Raw genomic sequence first — 18682 nt, forward strand, 5'->3', positions numbered from 1 at the left:
ATGAGTAGTGGGGAAGGGTATTATGAGTCAACTAGACCAGATGTACCCAATGAAAGTAAATTATGAACAAGTCTCAATCACATCCTCGAATTCAGATATGAACCCTCATTGTTTTGTTTTTGTTTTTGTTTTTTGTTTTTTGTTTTAGAATATAAAGGAGGGTGACCAAAGCTCCCTCTATATTCTAAATACGTAGGTGGAGGAAGAAGCTTGTCTTTAGCTAGGGGAAGTTTTACCGTCGTCCCCATCATCCGACAACATAAAAGAAGGTAGAGTATTTTTAAACTAGATCACAGTCGTCGGTCGCTCTTTTGTGTTTTAAACTAGGACTTGGTACTTCTGAGTCGTATTAAAACTTAATATCGAGTTCAGACTATAGATGCTACGGGAAGGCATCACGATCGCAGTTGTCATTTATATGAATTTGGAGCCATTTAATATAACAATCGGTGACCGTCTGCAACATTGATGTAGAGTTTTATTTCGTTGCCTGATTCTGACCCCTTTTCATCTTTATCTCTCCTTAATCTTTCCTCCATTTGGTCCTATCCTTCGTCGACAATAATTACATCATTCTTCTCTTCAGTTTCTTCGGAGACCGCAGAAGAAGGGAGCTGACTCCACTGATATTTGATGCCTAATATTTTCTCTAGATGGAAAAGGTAACTCTGGCAACTCCTTTTGTCTCCAAAATCTTTATTGTCATTTAATCTTGACGATTTCTGCCTAATTGTACCATTGCGCGCGCCCATTTGTTGCAGGTGGCGAGATGCCACAGAAACAGAAGCACCCAAGGATCCATTGAACGAGGTTGAAGATTTCGATAATAAGCTTCTGGAGGATATCAAAGTTGGGTTCCGACCCTTGTTTTTTCGGAACGAAGCCACCTCCATCTACGTTATCCCAAGGATCATTTACAATGTCAAACCTCAGCAGTACCGTGTTCGCTCTACCTATTTCAACGTCGCCTGGAGCTTCGAATCAACGTATCCAAGACAGAATTTGAATGATCTGCACATCTCAGCGCATGTCCAGTCAATCCTCGCCCGGAACCCGGCCAAAACTTTCGAGGAGTACGTCCTGGCGATGAGCGCGATGAAAGAGCAAATAAGATTGTCCCACCTTGCAATAATCAAGGTGGACTTCAAGTGTTTGTGTGCTCTGGTGATGAGTTGCTGCCAGATTCTTGACTGTCTCCTCCTGTTCTATGAAGGCAGACTCGTCCCTCAAGTGGACCAAGTTTGTTCCGCAGGGCTGCAGGACTTGTGGATAGATATGCTCCTTGTTGACAATCAGGTTCCATTTTATGCCCTTCAGAAATTATATGATATGGTTCTTCCTGATTCTCGGTACCCTCCTCTAGTAGAGCTCTCTCTTCATTTCTTTGACCAGTTTTTAGAGTTTAAAAATGGGCGAACTCCTATAATGGAGTCCGGATCAGTCCTCCACCTGCTTCATCTAGTTCACTCCCATCTTCTTCCAACTAACACCCCCCAAGAATCTCTAGGGTTTATGCAACTCTTTTTCAATAAGATAAAGAGTCTAATTCCATCGCGCCCACCGCCTGAACTTCCTGTTCGTCGTCAATCTTCGCGGATATTGACCATCGAACCCATTCCATGTGCGAGAAGACTGCAAGATGCAGGGATAAAGCTTCGAAAGAAACGCACTACTGGATTCTCCAACATTACCTTCCACAAGGGTGTCCTGGAAATCCCGCAACTGCGTCTTGACAACGACACTGAAACTCTGTTACGGACGATGGTAGCTTGGGAGCAATGTCATCTTACTGCAGGGGCATACTTCACCAGCTACGCCATCTTTATGGATTATATTATCAATACTGCAGAGGATGTAGAGATACTAAACAACCATGGAATAATTGAGCAAACATTGGGATCCGAAGAACTGGTTGCTTCAGTTTTTAATGGCTTGGGCACCAATATTGTCTTCATTGGCGAAGAAAATGATTTCCTTCCTCAGTTATGCAGAGATTTAAATAGATATTGCAGAAAAAGATTTCACATATGGTGGGCTAAATTGTTGACAGATTACTTCAGTAATCCTTGGACTATCCTTTCTGTTATAGCAGCTATCTTCCTTCTTATCCTCACTGCTGTGCAGACATTCTTCTCTGCTTTTGCTTATTTTCGACCTCCGTAGAGACTCTTGTTGTTAAGCTTCAAGAAGTGTAAAGATGAGTTGTCCATTTGGATGGTGTATAAGGAATGGTCTTGAACAACTTATGGTTGCTGTTAGTGTTAACTCTAATGGTTTTCTCTCTGCAATATCAATGTTATTCAACTTCACTGAATAAGATGTTTCTCTTCCCACTGATAAATAAGATGTTTCTCTTCGCCGTGGAGACAATGAGAAGCATCGTCACCCTGTTTTGTTACCAGCGTTATGTTAATAGAGCAGAGGCATGGCAAATTGGTATGGTAGAGTTCCTCGTTCAGCATAAATCCTTCTGTAATCTCCATTTTTGAAGTGAAGAGACACGGTTGAGTGTCGAGCTGAAGATGGGTTGGATCCTCTTGCCTGCAAAACTGACATGAAAGTATCTATCAAACCATCGTTCATCACAGGTGCAGCACTCGAATCTGAATCTGATTATTTTTCTATCCCATCATTGCCTTGTACGACGAGGAGAAAACTTCATCCTGTTGAATTTATAGAAAAAAGAAATACTTCATTGTCTTCATTACTTATTATAATCAGAATACATGAACCTCTATTTATAATAGAGGAAGATAGTAGAGTCGAATTACAATAAAAAAAATATTTGTCCTAATTACACCCAAACTCTAACACTTAAAGATAAGTCCAAGCATAATTAAATAACTCGATATCGATAAAAGACAAACATAACTCAAACTAGAACTCTTCTATGATGTGACCATAAGATAAAAATGCATTTGTGAGTCCTTCTTGATCTTCCAACTTATGTGATAAAGATGTCAGCTCGTGGTAATCATGGTGAGTCCTACTGCTTATGTGTTTGGGCCCATCTTGTAGGCCTTCCTTGGTCGTGTGACCCATCTTATAATGCTCTTAGATATGTGGGCCTTCTTTGGTCGTGTGAGCTTGGGCCTATCTTCCAACACTTCCCCTCAAGTTGGGGGTGAGAGAACAACATGAACTCCCAGCTTGCTGCAAATGATGTATAGAATATTTTTGTATAAAATGGCACATGTTCCTATATGCCTTCATCATCCAACACTCCCCCTCACGATGTTGCGTCTGTCCATGAGGTTCTGCTGGCTTAATATAAGTGAGAGTAAAAATTACTCCTAACTGGTAAGACATTGCTCCATACTCCAGTCCTAATGCTGGATGTAGGGCACACTCCATCTTCTATAGTTAGTGTGTCTATCGGCATTGATCTAAAGTGTCCACCATCGTGTCCCTCCACAGGACAACGACTCTCAACTTGTAGGAGTAGGGATGGCTTCAAACCGAGCTGGCTCGCGAGCGGCTCTAGTTCGGCTCGGTATCGGCTCAGTTTGATTCGTTATTTATTGAGCTCGGGCAGATCTCGAGCACCGAAATTGGCTCGTTTACCTTAACGAGCCAAGCTCGACCAAAGTCAGGTTCGATTCGTTGGCTCGCGAGTCGGCTCGAGGTGAGTCGGATCGGTATTGGGATCGGGAGCAGGGGAGCGGGATCGAGAGCAAGGGGGGAAAATTTTTCCTCCCCTCGTCACCGTCGAGCCCCTCCCGTCGGTTGTTGTCGCCGCCTCTACAGCCGTCGCAGCTATTTGCCGGCCGTCTCTGCCGTCGTCGCAGTTGGTCGCCAGTTGCCTCTGTGGCTATCCGTTCGATTTCTTCCTCTCCTCGCCATCGCCTCTGTTTCCGTTTCGTCGCTTCTGTCACCGCCGCTTCCGTCGTCGCCGCCTCTGTCGCAACCGTCATCCCCGACGATAGGTCCTCCCCGGCGCTGTAACCCCCTTCTCTCCGCGTCATCTCGACAAAAAACCAGAACCTTAAGTTCAGGGGAGAAATTAGGGGAGAAATAATCTCCCCCCTCCTCCGCGCGTCGTACTTGCGAGATCATAAAGTAAAAAAAAAAGAAAAAAAACTTTTTCCTCTTGAAAAAGTTAAAAATAAATTTTATAGAAATAAGTTTCTATAAACTATTAGTGTCTCATTTTTTTAAACATTTTTCAAATTGATTTTTTTAAAAAAAATATATATAATTTTCTAAGTAAGATTTTCGTACCAAGATGGGGTAGAAAACTGTATAGAAAATTTTTGAATAAGTATTTAACAGTTGATGTTGTAATACTTTTAGCATGAAATAATTTTTATTGCAATTTTGTGTTTGATATTTTATTTAATTAAAAATTTATCGATAAGTATAATAATATATTAGATTGATTATTAATTTTTATTTATTTCCCTAGAAGACACAATAAAAGGACTATTTAACTTTCCTAAGAAAATTTTAAAATATTTCTTGTAATTTTCTAATAAGTCACTAATAGTAATAAGATTTTATTTAAAGGTTTATTTGGGAATATGTATCATAGCAAAAAAAATTTTAGTTTTTCCTAAAATATAAATTTTCATCTAGGAGCACTAAGGAGGCCATAATAAATTATGGCTGGATTCAAAAATTATAAAACAAGCTAGAAAACAATTGGAGTAAAAAAGATTAATATTGGTGCATTTTAATCCATTATTGAAATTAAATCTTGAACCTCCCCTATCATTATATTTTTTAAAAATATTTGCATAATTTTATATATAATTTATTCAAAGCCACCCCTACATGTGAGATCATAAACAAGGAAATAAAAAAACTCTTTGTCCCTTCATCATGGCTCTTAAAGAAAGTGAAAAGATATTTTAGTAGAAATACGTTTCTAGAGACTATTAGTGGTTTTTTCAATAAATGTTGAAAAGACATTTTTAGTAGAAATATAGGGACCATTAGTGCCTCATGTTTTTTCAAAATATTTTTCTAATTATAAATTCTTTTTAAAAAATCATATAATTTTCTAAGTAAGATTTTCTTGCCAAGATGGGTTAGAAAACCACATAGAAAAATTTTGAATAAGTATTTGACAGTTGATGATATAATACTTTGAGCATGATGCAATTTTCATAGCAATTTTGTGTTTGACATTTTATGTGATTAAAAATTTATTGATAAGTATAATAATATATTGGATTAATTATTAATTTTTATTTATTTCCTTAGAAAAGGCAATAAGAGGTCTATTTAACTTTCCTAAGAAAAATTTAAAATATTTCTTGTAATTTTCTAGTATGTCTCTAATAGTAATAGGATTTTATTTAAAGGATTTATAATTTTTATTTGGGTGATTGTAAATTGATAGTGATATTTCATTTAATTTTGTTGTGTTTGATTATTGTATGAAGTTTATTTATAATGTTATGCAGTGTATAGAGTGTTTAGACTATTTTACGGAGTGTATAAACAATTTCATGGAGTGTTTATGGAATGTATAGACAAATTTATGGAGTGTTTATGCAGGTATTATATATATTGATTATGCCCAATTTTAAGTAGAGGTCATGCCGAATTTTATACAAGTATTATATATATATAGATTATGCTCAATTTTAAGTAGAGGTTATGCCCAATCTTATATACGTATTATATATATATAGGTTATGCCCAATCTTATGTAAAATGTATGCATAATTTTATATACATTTTATTTGATATATATTTTTTGAAAAGTTTTAAATGTATGTTGAGGCTCGAGCTCGGCTCGAACTCGTTGGGCTCGAGCTCGAACATAAGCTGGTTCGGGCTCAACTCGGTTCAATGCCACCCCTAGGTAGGAGTAATAAAAGCAATTACATGGGGGAGGTTTATTTATAATGGTATCCCAATTCGAACACCGACTCTCATGGTATTCCAACCGTGATATTTATGAGAGTCAAATTTATCATGGTGTCCCAATCTGAGCACCGACTCTCATGGTCTCCCAACCACGATATTTTTTAGAGAAATAAATTATGGTATGAGAAAAGGTATTGAGGCCACCTCTTCTTCAATAATAATGTCTCATCCAAAGAGACATAATAGCAACAGCTGTAATGTAACACGAACCAAAATAATAAACCTTGTAGAAGGACCCATGAAATAATCATAATCAGATATAAATATTTTTCTTAGATGCATGAGCTTCATCGTTTGTGCTCCCCCTTTCTTGAATACTTTGGTCACATAAACTTTTCCACAATATATGGAATAAAATACCTCTTTCTTGTACTTGTTCTACTTCTCCCCCTCAAGCTGGGAGGTAATGGCAATGATACCAGCTTGAACCAAATATCATAGATGCAACAATAATCCCAAATAACATAGATGTAGTAATAAGTCCTTAAACCAGGGAGAAGTGAGATATTTTTCTGATATAGCAACTTAAACAGTGACGCAAAACAATGGGCATAAATTCAGATTTTTCAATACAACAGAATACCAGCATGGCCTTTGATTCTTCCAATGTGAATATATCTTTAAATATAGATTAGATTGATATGAAATTTTTCCTTCTGCAACTAGACTTAAATAAATTTCATCAAAGTATAATTGTTCGTCATAAAATACAATTATCAGAAGATAAATAATCTGATAGATTTCGGTCTCTGTCGTATAGCCGAACTAAGCACTGTTTTTCCTTTTTTTCCAGCATGGCCATTGACTCTTCCAAGATCAATATCTCCTTATAAAAAACTAAGACTGAGATTTGGTTGAATTGGTAATAAAATAGACTTACATATCTTTATTTTGAAATATAATTCTCTATATCAAGTCTTATTTTTTATAGCATAAAATACCTCGAAAGTTGAAGCTTTCTACTATTGCTAGAACATTTTTTATTGCAATATGACCTTCACTGCTTCCAATATCGATTTCTCTTTGTAGATAATTACTATTGAACATTGGTTGAATATATAAGAGAATAGACTTACAGATCTTTATTTTGATATATATATATATCTCCATATAAAGTCTCGTTATTGATAGCATAAAATAAAACTATGTAAAAATTGGTTCAGATTCCTCGTTTCTCCCAACAGTATTGACCTTGTTCTACACATCTTATGACCAAATCCACTTCACTGCAAGTCTCGACTGCATTACATGCAAAATTGATTACAGTTTGGAATTTGATTCTTCCTTCTTCATCCTTTTCTCTGATGTCCTTGCCTCTCTTAGCCTGCTGATGCGAAAAACTTCCTGCAACCTGCAATAACATTGCTTCTTCTATCACTGTGCCACTCCCATTGCACACGCTCCTATGTTGGTTATGCTTAATTACTTATGAATTTATTTGTTGTAAATATTTGTAATAGTGCATTAATGATTAATTAGTAAATAAAATATTTCACTAATTAAGGTAATAAAAAACAATAATTTAAATGATAAACAATTAACTAACTAAATAATATAATTAATAACCTATTTAATGTCATATAATTTTAATAAAATAAAAAATTATTAACCGAGCATTATGTAAACAATTGAATTGTTAGGTACGTTATTAATAATTAGTTAATAATTTTAAATAATCAAAAATGAAGAATTAATCATTATTTCTGTTGACCAAAGGTTGATTTCCATATTCCTTTTGATGATAACAAAACTTAATTGATTTATACTTCACCTTCAAGAATAAATGCATCTCCAGGTATGAAAAATCTAAGTATTTCAGATACATCACCTTCAGCTTCAAAAAAAAGGCCAATTTAGAACTCAAAATGACAAATTTCATAAGAAATGTGATGTTTGTTTTGAGTATGAAAAACCAAGACATAGAAGGAACAAATGTCCTAAGTTAGAAGAATGAACCCCATCCTCAAGGAAATATCCCAAGAACAAAAAAAATAATTGATCTCAGTTTGGGATGCAATGGAAGAAGAGTCTTGCCACTTGGAAGAAGAAGAGAGTTACATTGGACTCATGGCTATTGAAGACATTCATGATGAGTCTACCACTTGCGAAGAAGTGAGTGAGACTCAGACTATGAACATGAGTTTGAATTAATTTTAGAAAAATCCATTCATAGTCTAAAAATGCAATGCTCAACTACACAAGATTGTAAGGCACAAGAAAGAGCTAGTTGTCTTGAATGAGACAAATGAAAGCCATATAGAAAATGCCTCAAGACAAGGTGGATTGATAGATAAGCAATCATGTGATAGACTTGTACTTGAGAAGAAGAGCCTAGATTTAGAACAACAAGTCAAAATTCTATTTTTCAATTCCATGCCCAAGAGGAAATTTAGAAAGAAAAAATCAAAGGAAAATAAGAAGTTCTCTCCCATTCATCACATTAGATGAAACTATTGCAATGAAAGGGGTCACTAAGCCCACATTTGCAAAGTAAAGAATGAAAAAGGTGTGAAACAAACTTGAAACCCAAATCAATCGAAAAGGTTGTGGTATCCCAAAAGAACTTAGACAAAAATATTTGGAAGCCCAAATCACCTAGAACATCAAATGTCATCCCAAAGGGACCCAACCTTAAATGGATCTCTAAGGGTTACATCTTTCATTGTGTAGATATGCCTCAAAGCCAAGGCACCGAAAAATGTTTGGATTTTGGAAAGCGGTTGGTCGAGACACATGACCGGTGATAAAAAGAAGTTCATTGAACTCAATCCCAAAGATATACAATTGAAAAGGTACCATAAAAGGATTTGGTAAAATTGGTATCTCAACAGCACAACTTAGCATTAATCAATGATGTTATAAAGAAAAAAATGTTTCATTTGAAAAGGAAAAATGCTCAGAAAATGATGAACTACTACTAGAGGAACATACAAATAGGAATATCTATGTAGCAAACATAGTCAATATACCCTCAACTAGTTCCATATGTGTGTGTGCAAAAATTGATGAATCTTGGTTGTTGATTTTCAGGACTCCATGGATTACATCTTGGGTAAAGGAGAAAACACACGTTGGGGAGAAAAGATGAGGAAGAATGGGGTTATGGACTTAGTCCAAACCCTCCCCCTTAAGCTATATTTATAGATACTAAAAATATAATATTATAATTATACCCTTCACCCTAGTAAGAGTGAAGAAGAGACAAAAAAACACAACTAATTACATCAACGACACTCTAATTACATCATATCTTTCAAAATATTTTTTCCGAATCGAGCAGATCAACCAGTAGATATACCATTAAATATTTTTTCAGCTTCTGGGCTCGCTGGATAAATCTTTCAACCAATGACTGTTATTTGACTCGGATTAACAGGAGAGTAAGGATAATCTTCACACGATATAGCAACCTTGAGAGCGACTATCTGAGACATATATGGAACTAGAAGTGATTGAACGAGACATGATACACAAGTATCTCAACTTAGCAGCAAGGACAACAAATAAAGATCAAAGACAAGATACAATTGGCAGCAAGTCAATCGTCTACCGAGCAAGCAAGTTTGGAATTCTAAATAATCATAGCTAGGAGTCTTGAAAATCAAAGCTTTGATTCCATATTGATTTTCAGGACTCCATGGATTATATCTTGGCTAAGGAGAGAACACACGTTGGAGAAAAAAGAGGAGGAAGAATGGGGTTATAAGTCACCCTCTCCCTTAAGATATATTTATAGATGCTAAAAGTACAATAATATAATTTTATCCTTCACCCTAGTAAGAGTGAAGAAGAGACAAAAAATATAAATTAATTACATCAATGACACTCTAATTATGGCATAAAAGACTAGAACATATAGGAATCAAATCCTTGAAGAAATTTGTTAAAAAAAAAACTAGTGAGAGGACTCTTGGAAGATGGGCTCAAGCCCAAACGACCAAGGAAGACCCACACATCAAACAGTGTTAGAAGATGGGCTCAAGCCCATAAGACCAAAGAAGACCCACACATCCAAGAGATGTGGAAGATGCGCTCAAGGTCCATACACCAAGGAGAAGGTCCACAGGCCCATATAGTGATGGCGGGATGGTAAATAAAGAGTCATCTCATAGAGATGACATTGATGTAATTAGGTTAAGTTCCAAGGGTATTATTATAATATTATAATTTTATCCATCTATAAATTGAGCTTTAGGGGGATGGTTAGGACACAAGTCCATAACCCTTTTTGTTTCTCTTGTTTTCTCCCAATGGGTGTTTCTCTTTTTTTCTCAATGAGCTAAATCCATGGAGTCCAGAAAATATACATGGTATCAGAGCAATGATTTTTAGGACTAGTAGTATGTTTTTTAAGAATTTCTATCTAGCTATCTTGGCTGATCATCCAGAGTTGGTTTACCCATATTATTATTATTTTACTTCTTTCAATTACCAATATTTTAAGTCCACCATAATTTTCCCTGTCCAACTAAGTTTTTGAGAAAAAAGGTCTATCTTGTCGTCTCTTACAAGCTACCGTTGTCAACGCTCCAAGTTACAAACTTGGTATGGCCTTCAAACATGGAGGACTAGCCATGTCAATGAGAAAAGAAGATGGGGGCTCCACGACCCTGATAATCTCCCTACCACTGAGGAAAATCCAACACAAGCATTCCTGTAGTAGAGGTGCCTCCACAATTGGTTCAGGCCCTGGCCAAGGTAACCGCTCTTCCGACATCGACTCTCAGACAAAAAACTCATCCATCAAAACCTGACAACCCAAATGGATAGTTACACCTTCTAATGGAGACAAGAAGGTCTTGGAAATAACGATTTTTTTTCAACAATATGATTTTGGCGAATTATTTCTCCTAAGGAAAGGTTTAATCCTAAGAAATCTATCTTATTACAAAAAAATTCAGTTTTCTTTTTACTGAGGGCAATTCATATAGTTTTTAAAGCTTCTAAGACTTGTATTAACTATTTTATATGTTGTTGTTTCAAAAAATACTAAGATGTCATTAACAAACACTATACAGAATAGGGTTTAAAAATATCATCCGTTGTTCTTTGGAAAATATTAGGAGCATGTTTTAGCCCAAATGGCATAACAAGTCATTCATATGTTCGGAAGGACAACTGAATACAGTTAAAGGAATATCGCGTTTGGTAAAACGAATTTGCCAAAATCTTGATTTGTAATCAAATTTGGAAAACCATTGTTTTCCTTGAATGAATGCAATTAATATTTCCTTATTATGGAGATAATAGACATCCATTTTTTGTGGCTTCATTAACATTTCCATAGTTAATAACCATCCTAGCTTTTCCACGTTTTATCTCTACATGATTTCTGACAAAAAATGCAGAGGAGATATGTGGAGTGTGACTTTATCCTATAAGGCCTTGTGTAACCAAATTTAGTTGTTGGGAGAATTCCTCAACATCTAAAGGGGTGTAAACCATAGGTTTTACTCGAATGAGCTTACTGGGATCAATAAGTTTGAAATCGGCGAATGGTTTTTTTGTTTTTTCCACCACTCCAAAGGTTTATTGGAGCAAGTGGAATCAAGAAGTTTTTGAACTTCTTTGTTGGTGGTTTGTGCAACGAGTAGTGGTTCTAAAGGTGGAATCTCACCACGTTTTCTGTGCTTTTGGAAATGTTGATGGAGAATGTGTACATTGTCAGCTATGGCATTAGCCTAGGAGGGTTTATAGGCATAGGAAAATACCGTGTCTCCATTTACTTCTCGTCTAGTATGGCATTTTAGATGATAATATTGTGGTGTTTGCTCAACAGGTGCGTGGAGCATTAACCAATAATTTCCTAAAACTATGTCAGGTCTTGTGGTTACAATATTCCCGAGGCTTAATAAAGAGTGAATTAAAAAATTTTTGCCTCCAATGTTGAGGTGAATTTTGCATGCTTCATGTTGAAGCTGCATTATTTCTCTTGAGCCGATAGTTACACGATGTGGGTCAAGGAGAGGTTTCCATAGATTTCCTGGAAGTAGTGTATGTCGGGCTAGACAGAAGGTACTTCATGTATCTACTTGAGCAAGGATATGGAATTTTTTATATCCAGGTACAATGATATAAGAATTTCTTGATGAAACATGTTCAACTTCAATTTTGAGACTTCTTCATTAATTCTAGATGAGTCAAACATATTTTCTGAATTTTAGAAATAGAAAGATTCAGTTTTTAATTGAAGTTCGTAAACTTCATTTTCGGATTGGATATCATCGTAATGACAAATTTCTAATCCTTCATTTTTTATAAATACCATATAGTTGTTGTATTGCCTGTTTTGTTTTTCATTGGGACAATCTCTTACAAAATGTCATTCTTTTTCACAAATCCAACATTTGTATTTAGGGATTTGTTTTCTGGAAAGTTTTCTTTCTTAAATATCTCTTTTTTGGAGAATATTTTTTTTCTAAAAATTTCTTTGTATTTTGTACTTCTTGTTAGAAAACTTTTTGTGAGGTTTTCTTTGTTTGGAGGAATGGTTCTTGCAACCAGATGCTCCTACTATTTTATTTTGTTGTGTACAAAAAAGTGTTTGTATGTATGCACGACTATTTTTCTTTTGAAGTCGTTGTATTTCACATAGATTCGCAAGCTTGTCTTGCATAAATTTATGTCTTCTTCCAAGAGTGTTTGTTCTTAGAATGATTTCCATAGAACTTTCTGGAAATTTTGGGTTATTTGCTAATATTTTGCAACATATTGTTTTTCACAGTGTGTAGGAAATGGTTTTGGTAAATTTGAATAGAAGATAGAAAATGCTTCCATCTGGTTTTGCCTTTTGGTCTTCGGGAAGATTATCCTACCAATTGGCAACATTACCTTGTAAAGCATGGTAAAGAAATTATACGTTAAATCCTTATCCTATGATTCATGCATATTAGCAGTGTTGCTCATGTTTTTTTCCCGATCTTTAAGGATTTTTTCTCCATCTTTTGGACAATCTAAATTGAGATAAAATTCAAAAGGTTTAATGCTATCTATCGGGTGATACCTTTGTTAGCATGATTCGGGTCAACAAATGAGTATTTTGTTGAGTTTCTTTGTCCTCCTAGGGAGACGTTGTTATGAGAATATCCATTATGAATGTTATCTTCAACAAAGAGTCTTTTTCTCTAGAAGATTCTGCTTCTGATTTTGTTTGAAGCATTTTAAATCTTTCGCCAATCTGATATGCAAGTTTATCTTTTATAGAATAATGTCCTTTTTTGGCAAATTCGTTAGCAACATCATCTTCAGCGTCCCATGGCTCTGGATCACTTTTTTGTTGTTTTTTTTTTCTTTGATAAAGGATGTTTTTTCCTCTTGAACATAAAAAAATTGGTTTTTTACGAAATGTATTACATTCTGAATAATCAACTTCTTCTTCGGAAATGGAGGTTATACTTGACACAATTTTGTAATTTGATGTTTCAGAAGGTGTTTTTCGTGGCCTAGTATGTCAGGAAGACCTAAGGTAATAGAGTTTCTAACTCACTTAAGCAAAAAAACTCATTCATGTTTTGAAATCAAAGGGGTAAAGGGATTTTTATACCTTGAAATTGTTGTTTCAGGCACTTAATATCCTTCTATATCTAAGATTTCATCTAAGATCATTTTTATTTTATCTTTGTTTAGGTTTTCTAAACCATGTTTGAGTTCCATTAGTTCTTTAAAGAAAACATGACTCATTCCTTCATTTTTTTTTTCTAGAATTGTGTCTAGAATTTTTTGACATTTTAAAATTTCTTCGTGTCTGCCAGAATCATACATGAAGTTTATTTTGGCTTGCATATGTTGTATTGAAACTTCCATTTTTTCTAAAATTTTGGTACAATATTCTAACGCTTGTAGATAATAAGTGACTACTTTTTGTAGGTCACTATTTTGGATAGAAGCCAATGCTCTTGAGAACTGGCTTTCGCTATGTTCCATCATCAATATGTAGAGGAACATAGGCATTTGGCCGAGGGTTTACTATTCCTTTGAAATTGAAACTAGTAGAGGCTCTACTGGTAGATGGTCTAGCTGGTTTGAGGGTAAAACTGTTTCTGATGTTGGTGATAACCAGTTTTCCTTCTATCTCTTTTATTATTATTTGAGATAGAGGTAAATGTCTTGGTGCCTTGGGTTGAATTACCAATTTTTTAGGCCAAGTTAATGCATGGAAGGATGATTGATAGATTTAGAAGATTTTCAAAAGGTATGACTCTCTCTTTTTCTCTCTAAAGCACTTTTGGAGGAAATTTGCAAGGTAGTTCTTTGTGGCTTGAGAATATACCAATTAATGCTCATTCACTTATTTACGCATGGTTTGGTGGGGGTATTTATAGCTTTACCAACTCAAACTAGCCGTTATTTACCCATTGGTAAAAATCAGACTATTGATTGATCGATCACTTGTAAATTACTGTTCGCTCAATCAATTAATATGTTACCGTGGGTCCAGAAAAGTTAAGTTGATAGACTAACAATGATCGATCAATCGAGATTCCATATCGTTGTGCATAACAAGTATGATCAATCAATGTTTTTGTGTTTAATTGATCATGCTTGAAGTCCCTTACTGACAAGGTTTTGACTGATTGATCAATCTGGTGGGATGATCGATCATTCCATGTTAATTCAGGTTGCTTGGACAACTATGATCGATCAATATCTAAGGGATGATCGACCATGCATTATAGTATAAAATGACCATTTCTTGGATGATCAATCAATCGACTATGGTTTGTATTTCTATCCTACACAGTTTTGGATGATCGATCACAGTCAGTGACTGATGGATCATTCTAGTGCAAGATAAAAATATATGTTTTTATAAAGTATGGGGATTCTCTCTAAGTGCTTTAACATGTTTCTAATTGATATGTATAAAGATTTTAAACATGTCTACATGAAAATTAAATCCTAAAGCTCCGATCTCACAAGCACTTAAGAACTAGGAGTTAGAATACTCACTTACAAAAATTGACTGAGTTTAAATGGTTGTATATAATACTTGAACTCGAGTCTTCTTGTTATCTTCTTCCTTGTGGGTCCTTCTTCAAGAGTTATTCTTCAATTTTGTTTGAGGTCTTCATTTTGGCTTTGAAGATTTAGACCTTGAGATACTCTTGAAGGTTAAGTATCTAAAATACTATTTGTGCAAGTAATTAGCTATAATTAAGTTTTTTTATCATCAAAATCAATGTGGGAGTCAACCTACAGTCAACACAAGGATGAATTTGGGCCAAGAGGGACTCTACCCTATGCCTTGAGGCTGTATTTATAGTTGTGGAAAGGTATTTACAATGACTAAAATACCTTTAGGGCTACATGCTTCATAAGAAAAAAGACATAAGAGGACATACACCAACTTGCATAATTATAATTTTATATCATCTCTATGGAAGATCTCCTTATTTACTAATTATGCCATCCCCTACACTCGTGGATGTCTTTTAACATAAAGTATCATTCTTGATAGTATAAAACATCTTGAAAATGAAGCCATTTGTTTTTGCTCGAACCTTTCTTACCGGTTGACCTTTGCTGCTTCAAATGTTGATTTCTCTTTGTAGAAAATTATAATTTTTAATTTTATTTTTAAGTTGAAAAATTGACTCAAACACTTTTTCTTTAATATATAATTTTTGATATAAAAATATATTATGGAGGTTAGAACCCAAGGAAAAACTAGTAATAGGATAGAAAACATCAATGAGGAAGAAAATATATATAATACACACCTAAACCAATAGATATGACAATTATGAAAAGGATCACATAACTTGCTTTTATACCATGTTAAATTCTGGAAAAGAGATAATTTGATTGACTTGTTTAATTTGAATATATTTGGCATCTATTTATAATAAAGGAAATACATAGAATCATACTAAAATTAAACTACTCAAGTCCCAGTTACACCCAAAATAATATCCCTAAATATAATCAAACTAAATGACAATTAAACAATCTAAAATAACTAAAATACCTTTTAAATGAAATACCCCTGTAAGATTTCTTCTGATGAGACTCCTCTTAGACTGCAACATATTAATTGTTCTTCTTTGAGACTTCTTCCTATGAGAGTCGCGTAAGACATTTCCATGATTACTCTTCAACATCCTCAATTTGAGGTTTTTTTAAAATAATCCAAGGAAAGTGAAAGCAATAAATAATAGTTGAATGAGGTTTACATGAAACGTTCTATCTAGAAAGATGAGTTAATGTGGATGCACCTTAATTAAATAGAAAAGGTTCTCTTTGGCTCTATAATGTTGTCATTTTTCAATTGTCTTTATGCACAATGTTATAGTGGTGGTAAGAAAGTGGATGCTAGAGGCTCTATTTTTTATTTTATTTTTGTGTTATGGTGGAAGTAAAACAATGTAAAGATTGAATTGAAATGATAAGTTCATGGAAATAAATAATTGCTTTCATAAAGCCTGATATGCTCACTTAGTTCCTTCTTGTTGAACGATCAAACAACATTGATCCGATGAAATAGTTTCAAGTTCTTTCTTGTTGAACGATCAAACAACGTTGATCTAATGAGATAGTTTCAATGAGATAATATGATAAATTAAAAGAAAGTGTTAATATGACAATTAATAGAGTAAGCAGAAATAAGAGGGGTTTGAGGTAAATAAGAGCAACTATCAACCAGCTAAAGAGGGAATTGACGAGCACAATTAGCAATTAAAAATATGCTAACAAGTTGGCCCACGAACTAACAAGCCGGACTTGGAAAATCTCGAGTTTAGTTTATTATACTTAACAAGCCTTATTTTAAGTTTGAACTCGAGTCTAACTCAAGTAAAAACTGAACTAACCAAGTTTTTTTTTTACCAGATCATGAATGGTTTGCGAACCGGTTTTGCTTGGTGCGACCCCTATTTCTATCTTTTTTTATTTTCTTTTCCTTTATTGGTGACCAACATTTGGTTACCAGAAATCCATGGAGGAGGAACCACCGCCATTCCTCTTTCTGTTTTCTTCCCAATTTTTTTTTTCTTATAGTCATTTTTTCTTTGGTTTTCCTTTTTTGATGTTTTGATGGTTTGAGTTGGTTCCATGGCCACTAGAGCCTTGCTCAAAGGCACCAATGTCGGTGAAGGGGCCCTAGTGAGAATAATATCGCTCAGAGGAGATGCGACAGGAAGGCATCACGATCACCTGTTGTCATTTATATGAACTTGGGTGACTTGTCTAAGTTTGAAGTGGCTTGCCCATCGAAATGAAAATTTCAAGAAATACAAAACACAGATAAGCAGGGAATGGTAGGAGGTTTGAGAGAATTTGTCATGTCACTGGGTCTTAGATTCAGTGAAGGTTATGTAGGAGATAGATATAAGTGAGGAATATTCATAGAAAAGAGTTATATCTTGGAGGTTGCAACACTGGGATAAAGTTAACCATTAATCAATGAAAGTAAATTATGAACAAGTCTCTATCACATCCTCGAATTCAGATATGAACTCTCGTTGTTTTTTTTTTTTTTTTTTTTTTTTTTTTGAGGGCTCAATAGCTCATCGAGTCACCCAAAGGAGGCAGAAATGACTCATTGAGTTAATTACTTTTAAATTTCATATTTTATATTACTTTAAGTATAGTTTTTCATTAAGTACGGGAGGATCCAAGTCGTAGGGGCAGAATTGTCAATTTATGCCCTAAAACTCTAATGATGTCAAATCCTATGTAGAGGGTAGAGAAATAGAAGAAAGAGAAGCATTGAATTAGGTTAAACAGGGTTTGGAGTTCTCCTTGACGATCTCTAAGGTTTTGGAGGTTTCCTTGACGAGCTTCAAGTATAGTTTCTCTCTTGATTTGGGTTTATTCTCTTCCCTTTTGAATTATGTTTGGCATTGATATTACCGAATCCAAGAGGAAAGGATTATCCTTGTTTCCAAGTTCACTTAGAGGTTGTAGCCTCTCCTACATCCACAACAACAAGAGGGGGCTTCCCTCCTTCATTCTTAGCAAGGGTATGGGTTTCCCCAATCCCCAACCCGAGAGCAACCTCTAAAGAGGTGCTTCAACCTCTAATCCATCAAGGACAGGATTAGGGACACCTAATCCCTTAGACGTGAATATCAGTACTTTGCCAAGAGGGACCTTACCCTCTCAGCGGTGAGCAACCAAGGTTCAACCCCCTTGCTGGCCAAGAGTGTTATGCATGCAATAACATTATTAAGTTATTTAAAGTCTAATTAATTGTTTTTCTTTAATTTAATTTAATTTATTTTAATTAAAGAATTAATTGGCCACAAGGAAATTTTAGTAATTTTACATCTATAAGGATATTTTTGTAATATTTTATTTTGAACCTTGTAAAGGTGAACCCTATTTAAGAGGTAAGAGTAATGAGAAAAAATAGGTATTGATTTTGAGTAAACAAGGGTTTTGAGTTCTCCTCAACGAGCTCAAGGGTGTGTATTTTTCTCAAAGAACCTAGGGTTTTCAAGCTTCCCTGTGACTTGATTTTTCGTCTCTTTTTTTTCTCCCTACAAATTTCTCTGTTAGATCTGGGATAAATGGGGAGTTAATAGAGTTGATGATCAGATGGCTGAATACACACGCAAAGGCACATACAGAAAACAAGAGAAGGTTCGTTCAGATCGTGAACCAGAAATTTCACATGCTCAAAAGGGAATGACAGCAATGGGGAATTCCAGAAATGGGGACGAAAAATGACTCCTAGAACAGGAGACAAAAAAATTTCTAGTGTCATCCCGAGGTATCTCTAGCAGCCCACGTAGAGGCAATAGGGACCGTTTCTCACGGGACGAAAAACATCTCCCAGAACAGGAGACACAAAAAATTCCAAAGT

The 18682-nt window shown here is 35.0% G+C and overlaps 1 protein-coding gene across 1 annotated transcript; it reads left to right on the plus strand.

Annotated features, from left to right (window-relative positions):
• On the plus strand, positions 1 to 2163 carry LOC137938440 (UPF0481 protein At3g47200-like). The gene is made up of 3 exons (XM_068783398.1): positions 1 to 55; positions 149 to 161; positions 762 to 2163. The coding sequence occupies exons 1-3, from the start codon at positions 1 to 3 to the stop codon at positions 2161 to 2163; spliced, it is 1470 nt and encodes a 489-aa protein (XP_068639499.1).
• Positions 2164 to 18682: the final 16519 nt, after the last annotated feature.

This window comes from Aristolochia californica, unplaced genomic scaffold (assembly GCF_029961685.1).
Source record: "Aristolochia californica isolate CCGP_79_NKW_82.1479 unplaced genomic scaffold, dmAriCali1.0.hap1 SCAF_8, whole genome shotgun sequence".
In the NCBI taxonomy this organism is placed as follows: Eukaryota; Viridiplantae; Streptophyta; class Magnoliopsida; order Piperales; family Aristolochiaceae; genus Aristolochia; species Aristolochia californica.

What these genes read in the sequence shown, in the direction of transcription:
- LOC137938440 (XM_068783398.1), top strand. Translation starts at nt 1, where the DNA reads ATGAGTAGTGGGGAAGGGTATTATGAGTCAACTAGACCAGATGTACCC.